Below are 26,238 nucleotides of genomic sequence, written 5' to 3'. Positions count from 1 at the left end.
CACACAGAGAGACACAGAATCCAAAGCAGGCTCTGAGCTGTCAGCAGAGCCTGACGCGGGGCTCAAACCCACGAACCGTGAGATCACGACCTGAGCTCAAGTTGGACGCTTAACCAACAGAGCCACCGAGGCGCCCCTTCCTGCTTTTCGATTAACCAAGCTGACTTCTGGTCACCTGCAAATGGAGAGTCCTAATGAATACACTGACTTACCTTTAAAGTGTTCTGAAGGCCTAGCCTGCCCACAGCCCGCAGACCAGGAGGAAATCTTTCTCCTCTGTGCTCCTTTTTACCTTGTTTGCATTTCTACTCGTGTTCTTCGGTGCACTTATGTGACTATACTTAGGCTAAGCGTTTTCCAAAATGAAAATCAGGACAAAACTGCACAGCAGGATTATACTAATGCAGATGTTGGGCGGTCACTCACTGGATGCAAATTTCCTGCTTCCCACCATAAACACTCTATAAACTGTGGTTTGTAACTCATCTTCTCCAGTTTTATAAATGGCAAATGAATAAATAATTTATCCATACAAATACTCTACTGATTAACTACTTTCTTTCTGAACTGAAGGCAAGAGAGTGTGGATGTTCAATTTTACTCCTATGCTTCCAAGAGCTCTGCTGATGTGGCATTCAGAAGAGGGAATCCTCACAACCAGTTATTACGGGAGACCCAAGATGCTTGTTTGCAGAAAGAATTAAGCTTAATACATAACAAGTACTGGGGGCTAATTATGCGCCAGGCACTGAGCTTAGTGGTGTGTGTGTCTCCACACACACATTATTCTCATTTACTTCCCATAATAATCTCGTGAGACAGCTACTCTTCGTTCCTATTTTACTGATGAGGAAAACCCAAAACTTAGCACGTCCTCATCTGTGACGGGGACAGCCTCGTTATGTATCTTTAATGAGACGACGCACCGAAAACAGCACTATTCTCGGCAGGGCTGTGAGAACCGTTACCGGGCGAGCGCAGGGACAACGGCATACGGACGCTCCGCTCCCAGGAGGACTGTGACACAGCTGCCAAGAGGAGCTGCAGGCGATGGCAAAGCCAGAGGCACGCATTTATCACTTTCGCTGACAACGTGCAGAGAGCTTTCTCTCTCGTAATTGTGCTGTTGGTTCCATCTCTGGCTCACATGATGCCAACTCCCCCGGATCAAGAAAGCCACGCCGAGGCTGCGGATCTCCTCCTGCAGAAGACCCACGCCAACCTTGCCAACACTGGATCTTGCCAATTACAATACACCCTCAACGAGAAAATCCCTCCTTTGTGACGCAACAGGTTGCTGGCGTCTAGGCGCCATGACAGAGAAGGCCTGCTCACTCAAGAGCATCGAGGAGCTGGGCTCACTTACACTGACGTAGTCCTTCAGGATATAGCGAGCAGACCGAGGCTGGTCTGGCTGCCCGTGCGCAGTCATGAATCCTCGCATATCTGTGAGGAGAGATGGGTTGTGCAAAACTGAAGTTAGAAGACGGCAAATCACAACGAAGACAACTGAGGTGAAGGAAGTTTAGTCCATTACCACACCAACTATGCATCCTTACTCTCTAGCTTTAAAAAGCAACTGTCATGGTAGAAGACATTCTGGTAGCATTATAAAGACCTCCGACAATCTGGGTGAACAGACCACACTGTTTTGATAGCCTAGCACCAAGGGCTGACACACACATTCAATCTCTCTCCACTCGTTATTTCTTTCATCTCTTGATTTTAAACATTTACATACGGAGGCCACCTGTAGAATGCTATGCCGTCACTACAATTAGCAAAACCAAAAGCAATATAGTAAGTCTTCTTGTTTAATAATGTATCTATGCTTTTTCCCAATTTCCCAAACATACAATAAAGATCCCTCTAATAGTAACTCAACTAGAGGGGGTAGCAGAGCCTAGTGGTTAAGAATATGGCCTTTGGCAGACGGGTTGGGTTAAAAATAGCTCCTTCACTTAGTAGCTGTGTATTGGCTCTTTCAGTTCAGAAGAAAATAGTTAGAACCCTAGATCGCACAATACGTAAAAAAAACACGTAGGCAGATTAAAAATCTAAAGGTACATAAAAAGAAGACATTACAAGAAAATAGTTTTATCCTTTTAAGATAGGGAAGGCCCTCCCAAATAAAACACCAAACACCATCAAGCCAAAAAGGAAAAAGTCTGTTAAAATTGTTAACATATATAGGGCTAAAGACACCACAAAGAAGTCCTACAAATCCTTAAAAGAACAAAAGATGCATAGAAAAAGGTGATTCCCAGAAGAAACAGAAATGGCCAGCATATGCACAGATGTTCCATTTCATTAGTAAAGATACGCAAATTAAAGTTATTTAGCAATATCTTATGAACCATCAGAGACTATTCTTAAAAAAAAAAAAATTTTTTTTAATGTTTATTTACTTTTGAGAGAGACAGAGACAGAAAGTGAGTGGGTTAGGGGCAGAGGGAGGGGGAGACACAGAATTGGAAGCAGGCTCCAGGCCCCGAGCTGTCAGCACAGAGCCTGACGTGGGGCTCGAACTCATGAGCTGTGAGATCATGACCTGAGCCGAAGTCGGACGCTCAACCGACTGAGCCACCCAGGCGCCCCTGTCAGAGACTATTCTTTACAGACCTGCAAAATGATCTTAGAAACTATACGTATGTGGTCATCCATCTTTACAAACTGGCTTTTTCCTTACTCTGATTTTATCAGCATTAGATGAAAAATCTTAAAAAACGATTACTTTTAGTTTTATCTGGAAGTCCAATCAAATGGAAAGTCTGGTGGAGGCCCACTACTGGAAAGAGGTCTGGAATATGAAACTCGGGCTATGCGCCACTGATCAGACACCACTGTAGGCAAGTCATTTCATGCTCTGATTTCAGATTACTCGTCTTAAAAAAAAAAAGAGGTGAGAGGCGGAGTGATCTTTAAGGTCTCTTACGTGGTTTTGTGACTACACTGGTCTCACCACAAATGCTTAATATTTATCCTCTTTAAAGTCTCTCAACTAAGCTAAGTTCAAGTTAATGTCAAACAAGGTTTCCGAGGGACTGATGGAAGGGGAGGGAGGCTGTTTTGTGTCCCTACCCTGACCACATTCAGCAACGTCCCAATCTGAGGGCTTTCCCTTCCAATGCTGCCCTCACAACTCTCCTACCTGCTCTGACAGCATACTCATTTTCTTCCCAACATCCCTTTTCTTCCCTGTTTGGGAGAAGACTCCAGAAAAAGCCAGCACAGCCTCAATCTGAATCTTGTCTACACCTGGTTATCTTCTAAACAGTTTATGCCCTCAGGGCCTTTTCTTAGAGGCATGTGACAACTGCTGGCTCTTGCTGGTGCTCTCTGTGGGAGCTTTCAACAGTCTGCATCTAGGCATTCAACAGGGAAGGGCCTGACTGCTATAGTGAAAGCAAAGGGCAGACCTGAGGAGAGGCAAGGGATTCAAAGCATCTCCTCCTCTAACTCCAGAAAGCACTTACCACACTGAAGTAAAATGCTACTCACGGAGCAGTCAGCTCCCCTCCCTTACTGCTGCACTCTGAACCCACCACCAAAGCAGCTACCTGGAGACCAGGTAGCTGGAGGCAAGGCCAACAGAGACAACGAAAGCACAAACCTTGGAAGATGACATGACAAATGCTAAGGAAAAATGTAAATTTCTATCTCTGCAGGAGTAGTTGCTCTCATTAACTATGTTGTTACTTTTTGGTCATTTAATTGCTCATGTTTTAAAATAAATCACAACTCACATCCGTAAGCTGTCAACAGTTCTTCTGATGTCGGAGGTCGATGGGGATCTTCATCCTCTCTAGGCTTTATGATATTAATGCCATAGGTAGCTTCTAAAACATATCTCGGAATATTCTGGCAAACATAAGCCTGTCAAGGAATCCATTACCTTGAACTGACCCCTCCCCACCACGGCTTCTGACACATGCCTCTAACTCTGAGACCATGGTACTTTAGCACTCCTATGACCGAAGCCTTTTTATGTCTCCAAAAAAGAAGTACAGTTATTCATTAATTTTCAAATGCTTTCTCTTTAAATACCATTCTACCTTGTACCGGCTATTCATGCACATGCCCCATATGCCCCCGAGACCGAATCCAGAAAGGGAAGGATCCATGGCTGATTCATGCTCATAGCTTCCACAGAACCCAACCTTATCTGGCTTGTAATGAATGCTCAATACACATCCGATTATTAATTCAAACAGAAACGGAAAATATACAGAAAAGCATAAATAATGTAACAACTGTGTTCCCAACTATCAAGAAGTGGCAACAATTTCATCTATTAAAAATTGTATTACAGGGGCACCTGGGTGGCTCAGTCAGTTAAGCATCCGACTTTGGCTCAGGTCATGATCTCAGTCTGTGAGTTCGAGCCCCGCCTTGGGCTCTGTGCTGACAGCTCAGAACCTGGAGCCTGTTTCAGATTCTGCGTCTCTCTCTCTCTGACCCTCTCCCGTTCATGCTCTGTGTCTGTCTCAAAAATAAATAAATGTTAAAAAAACCATTTTTTAAAAAAATTGTATTACAAATGCAGACCTCCGCTGGTCTGTTTCTCCCACTTTCACACTTGCATGTATCTATTAATGCAAAGTACTGTTCTGTGAGGTGACAATTTTTACAGAAATGGGTGTCACACCGTATATGTGATCTTTTGAGATCTACCTAGGTTACCACAGGCAGACTTAGTGCAGTATTTTTAACAACTATATACTATTCTATTTTATCGATATACTGTATTTTATCAATCCTGGCAGATGAATTCTTTCTCATTATTTCTTATAGGAAGAGAAATCAAATTGGGGTAAATAAAATGCGGTGGCCTTCAGGGCAGTCATGAAGAATCTTGTCAAGAACTGTACAGGGCCAGAAACTTCACGCTACTTATAAATTAACAAATTGGCATGTCAGTTTCACGGAGTCTCCTTCCTATCTTCCTCCAGCATCCACGGAACAGTAACAGACTAACCTGTTGGCTTGTAAGGAGGGTAATAAGATCTTAAGACACTGTGGTTCTTAACAATATTTTTTTCATGTCACACACTATCCTAGGTGCTTCACATAAGTTAACTCATTATGCTGGGAAGCAGCAGAGTTCCTTTTTTTTTTGGTAGGCCTATTTGCATACTTTAAAAGCATGCTGGGATTTTGATTGGGATTGCATTGCATTGCATTGCATTGCATTGATGTATCAATTTGAGGAGAATTGACATTTTAAGAGTATGAAGTCTTTCAAACCATAAACATGTATATCTCTTCATTCAGGTCTTATCAACCGTGAAGGAGCTGTTATTACTGGCACTTTTCAGAAAAGAGAGTTTCTGGAAGGTTAAGCAAGCTTATCACACAAATAGTCAAATGGCAGTGTCAGGATTCAGGTTTGCAACTCGGGGCTGAGATCCAAGACTGGGCTCTTCCACTGATTCCAGGCAACACTGCTGCACTCAGGACATGAGGTTCTGCAATCCTGATGCTACCTCACATATAAACTTGGGCATGTTACTGTTAAGTGTTTCAGGTTTTTCAATACATCCAATGCAAAGCCAAGTCCAAAACAAACTTGAAGCCCTAGTGTACACATAACAACCAGTCTTTGTAAAGCAGAAAGGATATTAGTGACACAGGGGGAACGTGGTCTCTCATTTGGTCAATAGGGAGGATTCCATTGCAAGTCATTTCTGCCTTGGTAGAGACGAAGGATGGCATCACCAGGCCCGGGCAGTCACATAAGCAGAGGCCAGGTTCCACATAGAGAGTCTGAAAGACAAGTGAGAGGTTTATGCTGGGCACACAGCAGAGGAAGGGAAAAGACCACCACGCGAGTGGTGAAGAACTCAGAAAACCCAGCCGGAGGAACTGGCTAAGGAGGAAACAGGCTGATGCTGCAGAAATACCTGAAAATGCTTGGTGTGACCAGGTGTGGCAGACACAGACACTTTCTTGTTGCCCATGATGGTGTTGATTGTGGAACTCTTACCAACATTCGGGTAGCCCACCTGCAAGAGACACCTAAGTTACTAGCGTCTGACAGTATGTGTATCAAACCCAAAGATAATACATAAATAGTGCAACTCCAGCGTGTCTGGTTGCTTCAAAAGATTATTTGAAATAGGTGCTGTTTGTGGACAATTTGTTCCCCTGCAGTGTGGATGTATTTATTCAGACAGGTCTCCAGTGATGCACAGTCAAGCTAAGTACATTTTATTTGTAGAGGTCTTGCTGTAACAGCAGATATTACAGTAAACCTCAGCCCCTTGTTCTCAGCTCTACCTACGATGTCCCATCTTACAGGCACTTCAGTTTCTGTTGTATTTTCCACACTGTGGGTGAAGTCAAGCATCAGATAGGTATTTTAATCATCACAACATACAATCACTTTTAATTTTTAGTAACTTACCAGCAAGCTTCTATCTTATTGGTTAACAATGGTAAATGGCACATGGACTTGCTGTGGGTTAACAAGCTATTAAAACTCTTCAGTGAGTCTTAGCAGGATCATATAAAGATTCTCAAATAAATGCTCAAATCATGCCAGTCTTGCTCCAGGCTTTTTCTTAGGTTTTTTTCCCTGTACCTCTAAATCCAATTCCTTCTTACCTGGTTCAAACAATCCTCCGTCAGCATGACTGGAAGATTACAAATACTGATCCCATGGAACATAAAACCCCAAACCTTCCACCCCCAGTACAGGCCTCGTAACATCACTTCCATCGCTCAGCTTCCCTCTTGCCCCTCTCCATGCTTAGCCATACTGCCACCTGCTGGTCCATGGACATACTTCCATTCCTGGGGCTCGGTTTAAATCTTTACCTTGTTTGTCTGAAGGCCCTTCCTTCCATTGTCACATTGTACTTTAAGGTGCAACCTCTTACATAAATATGTCAGACAACTGCTCATTAATTTCAATATTCTCATGTTTTGTGTTTATTTATATCTTGATTACATAACATGTTACCATTTGTTTACATGTCCTTTGTTGGGGACAGGGGACTTCTGTTGCTGTCATCTCCCCCACCTCCTGCAGACCAGGCTCCTCATTATACAACTCCTATAGGGCGCTGGATGTCCTCTCTACCACTCCCTACACTTGGAATTAGAAGTTCTGGGAGGGTGGCGATACACTGACTGTCATGGCCCAGCAGGACGCCTAACATGTGGCTGGTGATCAATAAATGTTCACAGAATGAGTAAATTAACCTATTTTCAAGATTTCTAGAGTAAGACATTCAGAAAGTGGCGAGGCTGCTTAGCATGTCCGTTAATGTGAGAAGTAAACTAGCTTTTAGGGAAGCTGGGCTTTCTGGTGGCATAATGGAAAATGAATTTTTAGCAATAATATATAGAAGTGGAGTTGTAAAGCTAAGAGAAATTAGCTACATTTCCCAAAGTTTATAGCAAGTAAATCAGTTCCACTGTAGAACTGGGAATTACACTAGGTCTGCCTGGCTCCAGGGACAATTCCTTTAACTAGTGTTCTAAAATAAAATGTCAATCTGCTATAATCATTTTAAGTACGCTTTGGGAGGGGGACAGTGCTTCAAAACAATTAGGATTGCTCTACTCGGCACGTAACTTAAAAGCTAGAAGATTTTAAGGCTGCCATGATCTACTTTCTTTCACTGTTTTGTTTTCTTGCCTGGATGGAAGATCTATAAGATACCTTCTCTAATATCTTACACTTCCTTAGCTAAAGATGGGGCCATCTGGAGCTCTGCTGTACACCCCTGAGGTTTGGGTACTTCTCACAGCCACCTCTAGAAATAGTGTATATGTAGCTAGGGACGTGATCTCCTTTCCCGTTTTTTGTTTATTTTTGAGAGAGTGCGCACACATGTGCACGAGCGGGAAAGGGGCAGAGAGAGGGGGACAGAGGATCCGAAGCAGGCTCCACACTGTAAGCAATGAGCCAGATATGGGGCTGGAACTCACGAACTGTGAGATCATGACCTGAGCCGAAGTCGGAGGATCAACCAACTGAGCCACCCAGTCACCCCTCCTTTCCCCTATTCTTATGCAACCAAAGCACCAATCTTGTACCTGGCCCAAAGATGTTGGGGTTCTCCCTAGAATGCATCTGGAACATTTACAGTACAAATTCGCAAGGATCACATGACACCATAAGCCTCCAGAAGGTAAGAATATTGACCTGGAAGAGTGAAAAATGGTCTTAAAAGTGCTCTCTTCCAAGTACTTCTTGGGAAGTCACATGACAGGTAGCGCTGAACTGGAAGGAGGTGGGAGAAGATAATTACTATGAAAAGAGGTATAGCCAATGTAAGCCTTGAAAGAGTACACTTCTGACTTTTCCTGTCACACTGCCTACTCCCACAATGCCAGTGGGCAACAAGAGGGCAATAACGTTCCCAATGATGCCAGGAGCCTGGTTAGTAGTCCCTTGGATTCCAGTGTAGCTACCAATGGATTGGATATAAAGATACCCATGTGGTAACAATCTCAGGACCTATTTCACCTTACCAGTCCAACGGTAAGCTGTCCGTCTTTCACTTTCTTCCCGGTGTGTAGCTGCTTAAAGATCTCCAATAACTCCTGCCTTGATACCAGGTGGCTGAAATTGCGTGTGTGACTCTTCTCCAGGGTGTTCCTGCCCTGAGCCTCAGAATCCACAGTACAGCTTTCCTTCCTGTCCCAGCCACAGGGCTCTTCGTCAGGGTTGCTGTCCTCTTCCGAACACGTCTGCCAAACTTCCTCCTCCTCCTCCTGACAGTCCTCGTACTCACTGTTGTCTTCATCGCTACTGGCAACTTCACCAAGTGGCGGGGATCCCCCATCCAGGAGCTGTTCGGTCTCACTGTGAGGATTTTCAGCCTCATCACAACTGGAGTTTTCAGACTCGGTTGTATTGGCTTCTCCAGCACCCTCGTTCACATGTTCCTGATGAAATAACAGAAACCACAAAAGTTCAGAAGGGTAGAACAATGGCATCTTTCATTCTAATGAAAGTATTCAGAGTTGGTTATTGAAGAACAGAGGACAAGAAAAGCCATGAAGGAGACCAGAAAAGGTGAAAACAGGGAGACAATGTAAGTCTTTCAGTGCAAGGACACAACCAAACTATCAACAGTGGTGCCCTCTGGGGACGGGAGGAACAGTGGACCGTTACTTTATGCGTTCCTGTATTATCTGAACTCTGTACAAACAACATGCGTTACTTCTGTAATAGCTACATCTTTAAAGAAAGCAAGAGCTTAGAAAAGCCCATGTCAAGCTGAATTGTCAGTATGCCATTTTATAACGGCCTACAGAACAAAGCATTTCTCGTTAACAATAAAACATTTAACATTCTCTTCTCTGCACAAAGCAAGAAGGGCAGAATTTATAATTTGAGTTTTTTACATTTGCATTTTTAAAGACTGGTTTGCATATTTAAGGAAACTGCTATTCCTTTATAATTGCCTTTAATAAATCAAAGTGCTGTGCAGCACAGCTCCCTCAGGATGAAATAAACAAAACTCAACTCCACATGCGAAAATTATTCACATATGCAAAAAAGAAAAAAAAGATAAAAATCATTTACTCTTTAGGGATGTGTAAATTCTTCTGAATTCCTACTGAAAACTAAGACAATTTATGGTATTACTATATTGATTTGTATCAACAGGAGTGAATTGGTCTGGATTTAGAAGTGATGCAAACCTGGTATCATTTCTAAATTACCTAATGTTAGAATGAGTAATCGTCACAGAAGAGGACACAGGGAGTTAAACAGGTATCCTAAATTTTAGGAAAGTAGTGACATAAACCATCACAGAAAATAGGCACGATTTCACAGTCAAGCCTGGTGAGTCAAAAAGAAACAGCATGAGGGTGCCTATGTGGCTCAGTTGGTTAAGCATTCAACTCTATGATCTCATGATTCGTGGGTTTGAGCCCCACGTTGGGCTCTGTGCTGACAGTGCAGGGCCTGCTTGGGATTTTCTCTCTCTCTCTCTCTGTCTCTGTCTCTCTCTCTCTCGCTCTTTGGCCCTCCCCTGCTCATGTTCTCTCTCTCTCAAAAAAAAAAAAAAAAAAAACTTAAAAAAAACCAACCCACAACAAAACAGTATGGCTTCTAACAGAACTATAGAACTGGGAGCAATTTCTATGAGAAATGAACAATGAGTGTAAAGAAGATGGTGTGTCTTCACCGTGAACTCTTCTGGATCATTTCAAAATATGAAAGAAACAGGTAACAATAATGTGAACCAGGGGCACCTCGATGGCTCAGTTGGTTTGTGGGTTTGTATATGGGGCTCTGCAATGACAGTGCAGAGCCTGCTTGGGAATTTCTCTCTCTGCCCTGCCCAATGCACGTGCACTCTCTCTCTCTCTCTCAAAATAAATAAATAAAGACTTTTAAAAAAGACCCCACCTAAAACTAGAAGCAGTTTAGGTTCAGGAAAAATGAGAAGGACAACAGAAGGACTTCGTGGCAGTTATAGTAAAATAAAAATAAGGGGAAAGCCAATTTCTTAGGAAAACAGTGCAATTTAACAGATGGCCAAGAAAAAACTAAGGTACTCGGCTTGAAAACTGTCATGCTCTTTCAAGTAAGAAGGGGTTAAACAACTGTAAAGGAATAACCAAGCTTCAGATAGGCGAGTACAGTGATTATCAAACTATTTCTAGTAAGTTCATGTTTGATACTCAAATGACAGATGTGATTACTGATACATCACAACAGTAGTTAGTTATTGGTCTTGAGAAATCAGGGAAAACATCAGAGACTTCAGAAGACTTGGGAGGAGTAAATGATGGCTAACTTCAGAAGGAAGAAAGAATATCTTCCATAACCACACACTATTAACTCGGAGTTGGATATGGGAGTAAGTCCACAAGGCAGCTGGTGAGCCCTAAAAAGATAGTCATCAACAGGAGGCAACAAGGGTTTCCTGAGAACAGATTATGTAAAAAAGTGGAACGTACTACTTGGTAACAGTTCAGGGAAGACTGCAGATGTAGAAACTAATCCTTTTTTCATTTTTGATAATTTAAAAATACAACAACAAAAACCTTCAGTAAGATGCTGGCTTCCAGGAAAGAGGTGAAACAGAAATAATGGTCAAGAGGACAAACTAGGAAGCCAGACTACCTGAGGATAATAAGCACTTACATTTACTGTTGAGAAGATTAATTGAATAAAATATACAAAGTGCTTAGGATAGTGGTGCCTGGCACAGAATAAACTTTTTATGGGTTAGTTTTTATTAACAATAGTAACAACAGAATGATCCTTACTGTTCTATCCTTGAAAACACATCTGTATTCATCACATCAGAATGCTTATTAGTACCAAGTGCTTAGTAAGTTCACAAAAGGTTACAGAGCTCTCCCCTTGGTTCTGACCTGTTTAACATCAATGACTGGAAAGAATATACAGAAGCATAAACACACAACATCTGCAGATTCAAAGCTAGAAGGAGAGAAAAGCAAATTGCACAACCAAAATGAATTCTCTACCTTAGCCCCAAACACTAACAATATTTCAGAGGAACAATACTGTCCTAAGTTGAGCCTGAGTGGCTCACTTGGTTGAACATCTGAATTAAGCTCAGGTCATGATCTCATGGTTTGTGAGTTTGAGCCCCGCACTGGGCTTGCTGCTGTCAGTGTAGGGCTCAATTTGGATCCTCTGTCTGCCCCCTCTCTCTGCCCATCCCTCACTTGCGCTCTCTCGTGTGTGCGCTCTCTCTCTCTCTCTCAAAAACAAACAAAAACCAACCACAAACACAAAAGCTTTTTCCATATGTAAATATGGGGCGAGATTTGCATTAAGTCTTCTCATTTTTAAAAGATATTTGAGGGATTTGGTTGTTCACAGGTTAAATTAGCCAAGACCATAATATAGCTCCTTTGAAACGAGGTGAATTAACAAAAACTCTGAATTACTAGGAGTATCCTGATTACAAGAAGTTAATAGTCTCTCTGTATACATCCTGGGCAAACCATATCTAGAATAACATACTCAATTAGGTGCCACCAATTTTAATGTTATCCTGACACACGCAAACAGGCACTTGAGATGAAGAGTGCCCCAGATATTGTGTCCATAATGAATAGAAAGGCAGAAAATACATACAGTTTGCAGAAGAGAGAACTAAGGGGACAAAGGAAGAGTCCTTCGATCAAGGGTTAGGGAGGCCAACTTAGCTTCACTAAACTGAAAAACTTTCTTTCTTTAATATATTTTTTTTTTTTATTTTTTATTGAGAGAGATTGTGTGTGTGCATGCGCAAGCAAGCGGGGTTTGGGGGTGGATGGGGGAGTGGGGGAGGGGAGAGAGGCAGGAGAGACAGAATCTTAAGCAGGCTCCACTCTCAGCATGGAGCTCAACAGGGGGCTAGACCCATGACCCTGGGATCATGACCTGAGCTGAAATCAAGAGCTGGACCAACTGAGCCACGCTGACACCCCTGAAGAACTTTCTAAATGAAGACAGGAACAGTGAGCTACCAGGTCTCTGTCATTTAATGTAGTCACAGAGAGATTATATGACTGTTTGCCATGGAGGTGAGCTAACCTATAAACTCATCAGGAGAGGGTATTATATTCACTGATACCCAGCTCAACACACAAGTCAATACATGGTTGACAGAGATAAAAGGAGAAGGCTAGGAAAAAAAATATTACTTTAGGTCTCTTCCAGATCTAAGATTCTACTACTAATTTCATTTCATAGTTATTATTAGTTATTAGTTATATTTTTTATTAAAAAACAAACCCCAGGGGCACCTGGCTGGCTCACTTGGTGGAGCATGTGACTCGATCTGTGAGTTCAAGCCCTACGATGGGTGGAGATTGGGTGTAGAGATTACTTAAAACAAGCACACAGGGCGCCTGAAGCTCAGTGAGTTAAGCATCTGCCTTCAGCTCAGGTTATAACCTCGCAGTTTGTGGGTTCGAGTCTCACATCGGGCTCTGTGCTTGGGATCCTCTCTCTCTGCCTCTACCCTGCTTGTGCATGCTCGCTCTCTCTCTCAAAATAAATAAACTTAAAACACACACACATTCACGCCACCACCCCACCCCACCCCCAAATTGTTTCTGTAAAATTTGGGTTAAAAGAGAACATGGTATAGCTTTAGGATTACTTCATTTCGTTTCGAAAACAATGTCAAAAGAGATTCTAATCAAGTCCTGAGAAGTAGAGGTACAGGCTTTGGTTGTTGCCGCCTCCTGTTAAAAACTATTATTAAAGTCATTATGAAACTTCCTATTCAACTTCCTGCCGAAAATCTAAAAGAATTAAAAATTTTAGCTAGTGTCAGTGTGTAACACAGAGCCCCAGAGATGTCAGACTATTTGACAACCAGAGAAAGCAACCTTGTGACTCATTTTTCTATAGTATAGATCATCCTACTATCAGAGCATTTAGGGAACCAACAAAAATCCCTGAATTCCCACAAAACTTCAAACCAACCAACCAACCAACCAACCAACCAACCAACCAACCAACCAACCCAAAGCTTACTAACCAGAAACTGAAATCTTCCTCCCAGAAACCCAACCTGAAAAAGCCCTCAGGTTACCTCAGAGTCACCAATCAGTTGAATGGCTTCAGCCAAAGCCGACCAGAAGATAATCTTCACATTTTCTTTTTCAAAGTATGTGGCCCAGGCACTCCGCTGCTCAGCAGTCAGCAAGTCTGCCTTATTTATCAGAATGACATTTTCCTTACTGTCATCTATTTCTTTCACGTAACATTCCTGGGCAAGACAAAGGTATTTAGAAAGGCCTCTTCAAACAAGTAAATATTGGGCAAATTATACTGAAGACCCCCAAGTATGACTAAAAATTTTTACTGCCCCTAGTTTTAAGTCAACCCTAATTTAAAGAGTTTTCATCCTGCTACATTCTAATGATCCTTCCAGTAAGCTCTGAGAAAGGTAGGTCACATACACTTAGAAGTACCCTCAACATAAAAAATTGGAAAGGGTAAAATGAAATGCTCTCCTGTCCTGCTGAAGGGTAATAGATCTTTCCACTTTAAATACTGTTGTTCCTCTCTCTGATACTGCCGAAGTGTTTCTTTTACACAGTTAAAGAACTGCAGAGCTAGATTTGTCAGCCAGCAGGGACTAAAAGAAAAACAAGACTCGATTAATTGATATTAATTCCCAAACACAGCTCTTCATTAGGGAACACACCAGAGTGTGACTTCACAAGAGTTTCACAAATGAGATTTTTGTCTCTCACCAATGGATTTAAAAATATCCTGTACTATTACTATCATGGTCCTCAAACACAAATAGGAATACTTCACATGTGTACAGTGTTGTACTAATTCAAAGCCTGTATTACATTCTTTCATGTAATCTTCACTCCTTAATTATTACTACCTGTGGTGTTTTACAAACAGTTCACTGTAAAATATCACAGCAGGTAGTAAGTAAGGTGTGAGGAGAGAGAACATGACAGGATGGGTAAGACGGGACTAAAAAGTACAATGTTATTTAAACCGATGTCTCTTAAAAAATGAGAAACACTGGCAAATATCTATTAACAAATTGGCTTCTAAACTAGAAGCTAGAGAGTTCATGTGTTTGTCCCTTCCTGCAGATGAAAATGATTGTTTTAGAAGGAAAACACATGTCTAAACAGCAGCAGTGTGTAAGCGACCGACCCTGGGAGGAGAGGGGGCCTACTTGAAGCTAGAGGAGGGAACAGAACGCTTGCCTACAGTTACTGCTGTCAGTGAGGCCGTCCTCCCACCGCGGCTCTGAGGACTGCACATTTGAATTTTGTCACACTTTACTTACCAAGTCCTCACATCTAAACAGGAGTGGGTTTCGAGCATCTACTATTTGGACCACGATATCACTGAAAAAGAAATATGAGATACTCCAATCATTGTGAAGTGAAACACTGACCACATAATAATAATAGCAAACACTGTCCATAGATTAGCACTTGGCACATTAATCGTTTTAAGGTATAATTATCCCCAGTTTATGTATGAGGAAACTGAAGCTTAGGACAGTTAAGTAACTTGTCTAAGGTCACCAGCTACTCCTGATGGAGTTCGAAGGGAACTCTGTCTGGACCAGAGGACATGCCTGTAATCATAACATTCTCTTGCTGTTTTATGTCCGAGAGGACCCTGATGATGTTTCATTGTTAAAACTTCAACTGCATCTTCTAGTAAACTCTCCTGGTGAGGCAAAAGAGTATTCCAAATACTTCAATCCAAGATGAGGTCTACTGCATACTCAGTACCTAATCCACACTGGGGTTAAGACCTCAAAAGAAAACTAATAAATCACTTGCTGACAGCAGCCACTATCAAAGCCTGTATGTTTTTTAAACCCAGGGCTGACAAGAGAAAGCATACATCCAGCAAATCATCATCCATCATTTCCAACAATGTGTTTAAATGGCACAAATACAAAACAGGAAAATATCAACTTAAGATGCCACACTGAAGCAGGAATGATGAGTCCAACTTCTGTCACATAGAAGATGCAGGAGTAAGAGAACCTTCTGTAGCTGATACAAGCTCCTTAAAGCCCTCACAAATGTAGTGGGGACTACAGCACCCTAGCACTGCAAGAATAAGTATCTCACTTCCCTGGGAGGATCACCCTTCCCATCCTGCCTCTGTGCCTAGGAAAGATGCTCTAAGGGGCAGCCGCCAACTGCCACTGGAAGGAAATAAGTCTGGAATTGTGATCCTTCCAGCTTTGGTTTTCTTTTTCAACATTACTTTGGCTATTCGGGATCTCTTCTGGTTCCATACAAATTTAAATTTTTTTTTTTAAACTTTTTTTTGAGAGAGAGAGAGAGAGAGACAGAGTGCAAATGGGGGACGAACAGAGAGAGAGGGAGACACAGAATCTGAAGTAGGCTCCAGGCTCCAAGCTGTCAGCACAGAGCCTGACACAGGGCTTGAGCCCACAAACTGTGAGATCATGACCTGAGCCGAAGTTAGACGCTCAACTGACTGAGCCACCCAGGCGCCCCATTTATTTTTAATCTTCATTTATTTTTGAGAGAGAGACCGAGTGCAAGCCGGGGAGGAAGAGATAGATGGTTCCATACAAATTTTAGAATTGTTTGTTCTAGCTCTGTGAAGAATGCTGGTGGTATTTTGATAGGGATTGCACTGAATGTGTCGATTGCTTTGGTTAGTATAGACATTTTAACAATATTTGTTCCTCTAATCCATGAGCATATGAAATGCTTTTCCATTTCTTTGTGTCCTCTTCAATTTCTTTCATAAGCTTTCTTTGTTTTCAGTGTACACATCTTTTACCTCTTTGGTTAGGTTTATTCCTACGTATTTCATTCCTAGGTCTTTTTGGTGCAACTGTAAATGGGACTGATTCCTTGATTTCACTTTCTGCTGCTTCAATATTAGAGTATAGAAGACATGCAACCAATTTGTGTACATTGAGCTTACATCCTGTGACTTTGCTGAATTTATCAATCAGTTCTAGCAGTTTTTTTGGGGAGTCTTTTGGGTTTTCCAAAAGTGGAGTATCATGTTGTTTGCAAAGAGTTAAAGTTTAACTTCTTTTTTGTCAATACGAATGCCTTTTCTTTTTGTTGTCTGATTGCTGAGGCCAGAATTTTCAGTCCTGTGTTGAACAGCAGTGGTGAGATTGGATATCCCGGTCATGTTCCTGACCTTGGGGGGAAAGTTCTCAGTTTTTTCCCATTAAGGATGATTATCAGCTGTGGTCTTTCATATACGGCCTTTATGATGTTGACATATGTTCCTTCTATACCTACTTTCTTGAAATTTTTTATCAAGAAAGGATGCTGTATTTCGTCAAATTCTTTTTCTGCATCTACTGAGAGGATCATGTGGTTTTTATCCTTTCTTTTATTAATGTGATGTATCACACTGATTGATTTGGGAATACTGAACCACCCCTATAGCCCAGAAATAAATCCCACTTGATCATGGTAATTTTTTTTTTTTAATGTATTGTTGGATTTGATTTGCTAGTATCTTGTTGAGAATTTTTGCATCCATGTTCATCAGGGAAATTGGGTCCATAGTTCTCCTTTTTAGTGGGGTCTTTGTCTGGTTTTGGAATCAAGGTAATGCTGGTCTCACAGAATGAATTTGGAAGTTTTCCTTCCACTTCTATTTTTTGGAACAGCTTCAAAAGAATAGGTAGTAACTATCCTTTAAATGTTTGGTAGAATTCCCCTGGAAAGCCATCTGGTCCTGGACTCTTGTTTGTGGGAGATTTTTTATTACTGATTCAATTTCTTTACTGGTTATGGGTCTGTTCCAATTTTCTGTTTCTTCCTGTTCCAGTTCTGGTAGTTTATGTTTCTAGGAATTTATCCATTTCTTCCAGATTGCCCAACTTGTTGGCATATAATTGCTCACAATATTCTCTTATTATTGTTTGTATTTCTGCAGTGTTGGGGTGTTGGTTGTGATCTCTCCTCTTTCAATCGTGATTTTATTTATTTGGCTCCTTTCCTTTTTCTTTTTGATCAGTCTGGCTAGAGGTTTATCAATTTTGTTAATTCTTTCAAAGACCCAGCTCCTAGTTTCGTTGATCTGTTTATTTATTTTTTTAATTTCATTATCATTGATTTCTGCTTTAATCTTTATTATTTCCCTTCTTGTGCTGTTTTTGGACGTTATTTGCTGTTCTTTTTCCACCTCTTTTAGGTGTAAGGTTAGGTTGTGTACCAAAACTGCAATCATCAAAGACACTATGGTGCTGTCACAAAACAGACACAAATCAATGGAACAGAATAGAGAACCCAGAAATGGACCCACAAATGTATGGCCAACTAATCTTCTACCAAGCAGGAAAGAATATCCAACAGAATAAAGACAGTCTCTTCAGCAAATGGGGCTGGGAAAACTGGACAGCGACATGCAGAAAAATGAACCTGGACCACTTTCTTACACCGTACACAAAAACAAACTCAAAATGGATGAAAGACCAAAACATATGACAGGAAGCCATCAAAATCGTAGAGGAGAAAGCAGGCAAAAGCCTCTTTAATCTCGACCACAGCAACTTCTTACTAGACAGGTCTCCAGAGGCAAGGGAAACAAAAGCAAAAATGAAAACGAACTATTGGGACCTCATTAAGATAAAAAGCTTCTGCACAGCAAAGGAAACAATCAACAAAACTAAAAGGCAACTGACAGAAAGGGAGAAGATAGGTGCAAATGACATATCAGATAAAGGGTTAGTATCCAAAATCTATAAAGAACTTATCAAACTCAACACCCAAAAAGCAAATAACCTAGGGAAGAAATGGACCAAAGACAAACAATTTTCCAAAGAAGACATCTGGATGGCTAACAGACACATGAAACAAATGCTCAACATCACTCATTATCAGGGAAATACAAATCAAAACCACACTGAGATACCACCTCACACCTGTCAGAATGGCTAAAATGAACAACTCAGGAAACAACAGATGTTGGTGAAGCTGCGGAGAAGGGAAACACTTTTGCACTGATGGTGGGAATGCAAACTGGTGCAACCACTCTGGAGAACCGTAGGGAGAGGTTCCTCAAAAAATTAAAAACAGAGCTCCCCTATTGCACTACTAGGTATTTATCCAAAGGATACAAAAATGCATATTCGAAGGGGCACATGCACCCCCCCTCCAATGTTTATAACACTGCTATCAACCATAGCCAAATTATGGAAAGAGCCCAAATGTCCATGACTGATGAATGAAAAAAGATGCGGTATACCTATGTGTGTGACACACACTGGAATATTACTCAGTGATCAAAAAGAATGAAATCTTGCTATTTGCAACAACGTGGACAGAACTAGAATGTATTATGCTAAGCGAACTAAGTCACAGAAAAGATAGCTATCATATGATTTCACTCAGACATGGAATTTATGAAACAAAACAGATGAACACAGGGGAAGGGAAGGAAAAATAACAGGGAGGCAAACCATATGGGACTCTTAAAATACAGAAAACAAACGGAAGGTTGCTGGAGGGGTGTTGGGCAGGGGGATGGCCTAAATGGGTGATGGGCACTGAGGGGGGCACTGTTTGGGATGAACACTGGGTGTTATAAGTAAGTGATGAATCACTAAATTCTACTCCTGAAACCATTATTACACTATATGTTAACTAACTTGGATTTGAAGGAAGACAGGAAGGAAGAAAGGAAGGAAGGAAATAAGCTGCAGACATACTTACGGCAGTCTCCTAAAAATCCATGTCTGGTTGGCCTGTTCTGAGGTAATGCTTATGCAACTAGGCTGGACATTGAGGAAATGTATTAAGTCAAGCTTATCATATAAGGCAGGGCTTTGACAATCAAAGTGCATTTTCTTTCTTTCTTTCTTTCTTTTAAAGTTTATTTGAGAGAGAAAGAGTGTGCACATGTGTGCATGAGGGGGATGAGGAGAGAGAGAGAGAGAGAGAGAGAGAGAGAGAGAGAGAGAATCCCAAACAGGCTCTGCACTCATAGCCCAATGCAGGGCTCGAACTCACGAACAGTGAGAAATCATGACCTGAGTCGAAATCAGGAATCAGATGCTTAAAGGACTGAGCCACCCAGGTGCCCCTCACAGTTCATTTTCTTTCAGACTAGTTCAATTTCCAGCTTCATAATGTGATTCAAAGGAACTCACAGACTTGCTAATTTAAGACAAATTGTTGTTAAGTTCTGTAATTAAGTGGGTCCCAGTATTTCTTCTTTAAGGTAATAGCTACCACTTTCAAACTGGGAGCATTTAACACTAAATGCAACAATGACTGCAAAACATGGACAAAACCTAATAAACTAAAATTGCAAGGTCCACAAACATTAGGTCTACCCAGCAAACACAGAGAAACAATAATGAGCTCAGAAACGCTAGGAAGAAAAGACAAACTTGAGACCACTTGCTTTGGGGATCTTGGGTGACTCAGTTGGTTAAGTGTCCAACTTTGGCTCCGGTGGATCTCATGGTTCATGGGCTTAAGTCCCGCGTCGGGCTCTGTGCTGACACCTCAGAGCCTGGAGCCTGTTTCAGATTCTGTGTCTCCCTCTCTCTTTGCCCCTCCCCCACTCACACTTGCTCTCAAAAATAAACTAAACATCAGGAAAAAAAAAAAAAAAGGCAGTTGCTTCATGTGCTGAATTAGCACATGCAAAGTGCTGTATACCAGAAAAGGCTCATGCAGCACAATAATGCCTTATCTTACTGGAATACGGTGTTCTGCCCTCAGTGCCCCAGCAGCTTCCTGCATTTCAATTACAGGGTATACATCGAATCTTTTCCAATAACGACTCTCGAAATTAAAGAGCCAGATGGCTTAGCTAGCCTATTACCAAACAGGAGACATCTGCTATGCAAAACACATCAATAAATATTTCCTGTTAAAAAATGTGGCAGTAGTCCCTTTATTAATAATATTTCTATGTGGGGCTCCTGGGTGACTCAGTCGGTTAGGCGGCCGACTTTGGCTCAGGTCATGATCTTGCGGTCCGTTGAGTTCTAGCCCCGCGTCGGGCTCTGTGCTGACAGCTCAGAGCCTGGAGCCTGCTTCATATTCTGTGTCTCCCTCTCTCTGGCCCTCCCCTGTTCATGCTCTGTCTCTCCCTGTCTCAAAAATAAATAAACGTTAAAAAAAAAATTAAAAAAAAAAATATTTCTATGTAATTCAGATCCACTTCCATGTGATCTAAACTATACTGAGCTAGAAATACGCTCTCTCTTATAAACAGAAAAATACAACATAATAAAACTAACAGAACAAGTAATATTGTAAATCTATTGAAGCTACAGGCTCACTCTGGGGAAACCAGTAGCTTATTTAGGGACATAAAAAGTCTGTCAAATGTGGAAGAAGGAACACATATGGTTACCTCTGTTCCCTCTTAAAACCTACAAAAACGAAAGCAAACTCTGATGCTCGTTAGGATAAAGAGAAAGAAAGAACAGCAGCAACTGAGACATGGTAGCGCAATCAAGAAGCCTGTTCACGCCTCAGAGCCCTGAGGGAGCTCGGGACTAGAGGCATCAGATGAAGGCCTTGAGGCAAGGGTGAAGAATGGGACTGACATCAATCTGGTGAGGAGCTCTTAGGTCCTCTCTTCTGTTCTGTTCAGTCTGGCAGTTACACCGCCTGATTCTCCTATTCCAATAGCAGATGGCTAGGGTTTCTTATAGAGAAAATGAACCCAAGAGTCTCCAGAATTGGAACCTCAAGCAACAGGAGAAGATGGGAAAGAGATGCTATACTGAAAAAGGGTGGATTAAACAAGCCTACATACCCAAAGGTGAACATGCCCACACACCTTGCATTATACTCCCACCTTTAGCGACGTTCTCAGTAGGAGAGAATTTTTATCTTTAAGAAACTGACTGGATCTAGGGAAAACACCCATAGAGCCTAACATCTTGGGGTATTCCAACAAAATAAAACTGATCCCTGTTCAGTCCTATACAGTGAAGTCACCAGTTGGCAAATTCCATCCAAACAGGTGGTCTTGTCAATCCCCTTTGTAATGCTTCATTCTTAGATACAAACAGACAATAAACATCACTTGACATGTGAGAAAGGCCTCTTACATAAAAGTCAGAAACCAGAATAAATGGAAAAAAAAAGGAACAGAAAGGAAAGACAGACAATATAATAAATAGAAAACCTAAAATAAAAAAAAAAAACAGAGAAAACAATACTGTAAATGTGCAGATGGGAGTATTCCAAGGTGAGGTTTCATTACTTTAAAGCTTATTATTTCTCTTTGGAAATAAGAAAACAGGCATTTCAGCAGTCCACATCTTCAACTGCTAATGAGGCACTGAAGGAGAGATCCACTCTGCTCCAAAGAAGTTCCCAGAAGAATCATAGTGGGTCTTCCCAAACCTCACTGAAGCCTAACTGAATCAAAGGGGCCTGCACAGACCCTGGGAACCAGCAGCAAGCTTCTACTTTTTTTCAGACTTAGAGATTTGCCTTGTTACTGTGACTTCCCCATATTCCAGCCCAATAGCCCTGTCTCTGCCCCTGAGGGAGGAGGATGGGGAAGGCATGTAAATGACTTAAAAAAAAAAATTGAGGTATAATCCACCTCTTACCTATAATTGAGGTAAAATTAACCCTTTCAAAGTATGCAATTCAGTGGTTTTTAGTATATACACAAAGTTGTGCAACCATCACCACTATCTAATTCCAATTAAAATAAACCACTCCTTGATTCTGCCCAATCCTTATCAGCTGCTCCTTCCTCTGTAAGAACACAGCCCACTGCCTTTCTATCTGTAACACAGCAAGAATCATAAGCACTTTGGATTTACTGGGTATTGAATCATCTGACAAGACTGCATTTCATTCCTTTGTGTGCCCCTGATGCCCACTGCCCAACATATTTTCTCTTTGTGGTCAGACACCTACTCCTGTTCACACCCATATTTTCCATATTTCCAATAGGATTCAACAGACATTTGCTGAAATAACTGTAGGTACTTTAGAACTCATCTTACAGAAAACATTTACCATTCCTACATGCTATCAAAGTGTTCACTAAAAAAGAAAAAAAAATCAGTATTTTAAAAGAAATACAGCATCTTATTTTCAGTTTTTATAATAATTATCAATAGCTTTTTGCATACTTTAAGCCCTGAGCACCCCGCCCCGTGAGCCTATGAGCATTCATCAACATCCAGATACGATTAATGTAATACTACTAATGTCTTGGTTACACAAAAAGAAAATGGTAACTTACCTTCTCTCAATCACCCTCCACAGCTGGCGCCAAAAGTCCAAATTTCTTTCAAATGGAGTCAATAGTAACTTTTGTTCCTCTTCTAGCCTGGCTTTAGAATGAAAAGTTTATATCTTTGCCAGATTATAACTGATGGTTTCCAGTAGTATAAACACTCAAATTAATTGCATTAAAAAATAAGCTCACACACACACCCCCACACACGCACACAAATACTATCAAATTGTTTTTATATACTTTCTACTGAGTCAATATGAAAATCAAATTTGAAATTGTATACTTAATCTATTTAAGCCCTGGAAGTTTAGCACACAAAATGACATTTCTCCCATGCACCTCTTTCTGGAGGAATGCTCAAGAGAGCGGTGATCAACTCCAGGATGACTAATGGCTACAGAAGGGTATGAAAAAGAGAGAAGGCCAGGAATGGAGCACAGTAATCAATTTACCATCTCTGGGCAAAGATGCATGAGTACCCAGCAATGCTGGTTGCACAAAGAAACCGCACTTATAAGAAGGAATCTACCATTTCCCTTCTAAAAGAATCAAGCCTTCAAAATGCAAATAGTGCAAACACACCAAAATGTCAGACTCAGAATTTCAAGACAAATCTTCCTATCTTCTAATACTCACCGGACAAGCTGACGTCTCCATTCTAGAAAGTTATCTTTCTCTGCCTGTTTGAGTTCTTCAGGACTAGTGTTTTTGTCCCACTTTGGTCTGAAACAATTACAGAGGGAAAAAACAATCCACGAGTTACCAAAATAAAATGGGATTTGGATTTAATAATGACAGCTGAGAAAAGGAAACAGGCAAAAAGAGAACACCAAATTAAAAATTTTATACTCAGGGGTCTTGTTATGCCTTATAATGTCCCACATTCTTGTTCAACTCACCTCCGTGGTACACTCAGGAATTGTTTGTTTTTTTCATGGAGTTTCTTAATTCTCTGGCTCTCCTCAAAAGACAGCAGTCCAGTTCTAGCCTCCGGATGCACAAACTTAATATTCAGCTTCTCTGTTTAGAGAAAAGGAAGTACTGTTACTGAAGTGACAACATAGTGAATACTGATCACTACCTGCAAAACTAAAAATACAGTGCCTAAAACAGAATTTAAGCTTGATTTAAAAAAAAAAAAAAAAAATTTTTTGAGAGAGACAGAGAGAGAGAGACAGAGAGAGAGAGAGCATACGCAGGGGAGGGGTGGAGACACAGAATCTGAGGCAGGCTCCAGGCTCTGAGCTGCCAGCAGAGAGCCTGACTCAGGGCTCGAACCTACGAACCGTGAGATCATGACCTAAGCTGAAGTCGGACACTTAACCGACTGAACCACCCAGGCCCCTTTAAGCTTTCTTGATTTAGATGCCTCCAGCCTTGGATAAATAATTTCCAAAAAAGGAATGAAAGAAAAAATCTTGGGGCACCTGGGTGGCTCAGTCAGTTAAGCATCTGACTCAGGTCAATCTCACGGTCTTGAGATTGAGCCCCACGTTGCGCATGGTACTAGGCGTGGAGCCTGCTTAAGATCCTTCCCCTCTCCCTCTGCCCGCCTCCTTTGTGTGTGTGCTTGCTTGCTTGATCTCTCTCTCTCTCTCAAAAAAAAATAAATAAATGAAACAAAAAAACCTTTACTAAAGCTTTCAAAAGGTCAACCATCTTTTCAAGTACTAATTTTATAAAACTCCATATACTGAATGCATTTCAAGGAAGCAAACCGTAAGAGTGGGAAGGGACTACAAAGATTCAGCACAACCTATCTCATTTTACACATAGAGAATAATTAAAGACAATAAGAGTGGGTGGGGAAGCAAAGATTCAGCAAAAAGACTCACTCCAGTTAAAACCGGTCAACTACTACACAGCTACAATTTATGTAAGATATTTATGATGAATGCCCACAATTAATCCTGTATAACAACTGAAAGGAATAAAATAAATGTCAAGTTCATGTATAAACTACGGAGAGCCCTGCTCTAGGGCCCTATCCCCCCAAGTTGCTCTCGGCCTCTCTATTTCACCACACATAGCCACCTAGTCTCCACGGGCAGAGGATTCCATTGAGAGAAGCTAGTTAAACTTCTTACCTAATTGCTGAGGGAAGGTCCTACTCAAACACAACAGAACACCTTTAGGAGTGTTCCTCTTGACCTTCAAGCAGAGTGCTACCTTCTACCCATCAGACTAACAACACCATCTATGACCTTGGTCTGCACACTCCAGTAACATAGAGTACAGTCCACCCAACCATTACTGTCATTCATGCCATCTTCAACCAAGTCAACACACGCACCCCTTTAGCCCCATATTTGGTAATTCTTTCTCCTTCCAATGGTGATCTCCACCTGACGTTCCCACTTTGCTGTGTCTAACCTCTGTCCATGCCTCTACCCTCTTGATTCTTTCCTCTTTTCCCAGTTCCACATCCAGCTCAAAGCTTCATTCATTCCTTATTTGGCTAAAACCATATGGTACAACCACCCTCCAACTCAACATTAAAATTCCTTACTCTACTGCACCCGCTACCAAACCTCCTAACCTTAAAAAAGCCAAGTACCCCTTTTGATTTCAGTAGCAATGCTCTCAGGGTTGCTGCAAGTAACACAATACAGCCACTTGTCTCTGAACTGTTTTTACTTACAACACTTCTGACACCAAATGGGTGCATTTTTCCACACCAGCAACCAGTTCTCCAACTCTCTGACAACAACTCAATGTCCTACAATTCCATCATATTCTGACACTATCAAGAGTTAGTGTCAGACTCTACAGGTTTAAAGGCTCAGTCCCACAAGACTGTTCCACTTCAGATGCCAATTCTCTGAATGGGCTTTTATGGAGGTTTTATTGCACAGGTACAATTGATTAAATCACTGGTTACTGGTGTTTAGCCCAATCTCTAGCACCTCTTCTGAGGTCCTGAAAATTGCAACCCATAATCACAGGGTTGGTTCCTACTGCAACCAGCCCTGCGCAGAAGCTACCTAGGGTCCCACAAGTTCCTCATTAGCATAAACTCAGAAGTTAATAAATTGTAAGGGGATTATTATGAGTAACAAAAGACACTCCTCTCACCCCTGACTCAGGAAGTTACCAACAAGGGTTTTAGAAGCTCTTGTATCAGGAATCAGGGGTGAAGACAAAATATATGTTACCACAACATCACATTTTCTCCTTATTTGCTGAAAACAAGGAGTGAGCACTACCTGTGCCATCTTTTAAAAGTAAAGAGTTCCCAAAGAACATTTAGCATTTGTCATTATTCTGCAATCCTCTGTTAGGTCAGGAACTCACATGAAAATGTACTTAAAAATCACTGATCATCAACCAATCCAAAAACATATGTGTGCGTGCACACACACGCACGTGAATTTAGCATGCAATCTGCAGGGTTCACACACAGGTGAAATATGTAGATTCCTGGTTAAGGATCCCTATCCCTGTGTGTCCAGCAGTGTCTGCAGGCTACAGAGAATTGAAACAAAATTCTATCACCTCCACATTCATTATTAAGGCAAAGGAAGAAAAAGTATAAAATAAATTATTTTTTTATTGTAGAG

General features: G+C 41.4%; 1 protein-coding gene across 1 annotated transcript in view; it reads right to left on the bottom strand.

Annotated features, from left to right (window-relative positions):
* Positions 1-26,238, bottom strand: part of LSG1 (large 60S subunit nuclear export GTPase 1) — a 35,684-nt gene that overhangs the window by 3,719 nt on the left and 5,727 nt on the right. The window contains exons 3-12 of the mRNA XM_045502546.1: positions 23,578-23,698; positions 23,315-23,401; positions 22,682-22,768; positions 14,766-14,826; positions 13,536-13,712; positions 8,485-8,901; positions 5,904-6,005; positions 5,623-5,766; positions 3,747-3,870; positions 1,367-1,446 (exon numbers count right to left, since the gene is read on the bottom strand). Coding sequence (XP_045358502.1) covers positions 1,367-1,446; positions 3,747-3,870; positions 5,623-5,766; positions 5,904-6,005; positions 8,485-8,901; positions 13,536-13,712; positions 14,766-14,826; positions 22,682-22,768; positions 23,315-23,401; positions 23,578-23,698 — 1,400 coding nt within the window. The remainder of the gene's footprint in view (positions 1-1,366; positions 1,447-3,746; positions 3,871-5,622; positions 5,767-5,903; positions 6,006-8,484; positions 8,902-13,535; positions 13,713-14,765; positions 14,827-22,681; positions 22,769-23,314; positions 23,402-23,577; positions 23,699-26,238) is intronic.

The sequence above is a fragment of the Leopardus geoffroyi genome, chromosome C2 (assembly GCF_018350155.1).
Source record: "Leopardus geoffroyi isolate Oge1 chromosome C2, O.geoffroyi_Oge1_pat1.0, whole genome shotgun sequence".
In the NCBI taxonomy this organism is placed as follows: Eukaryota; Metazoa; Chordata; class Mammalia; order Carnivora; family Felidae; genus Leopardus; species Leopardus geoffroyi.
This window is presented reverse-complemented; position numbering and strand designations above follow the sequence as displayed.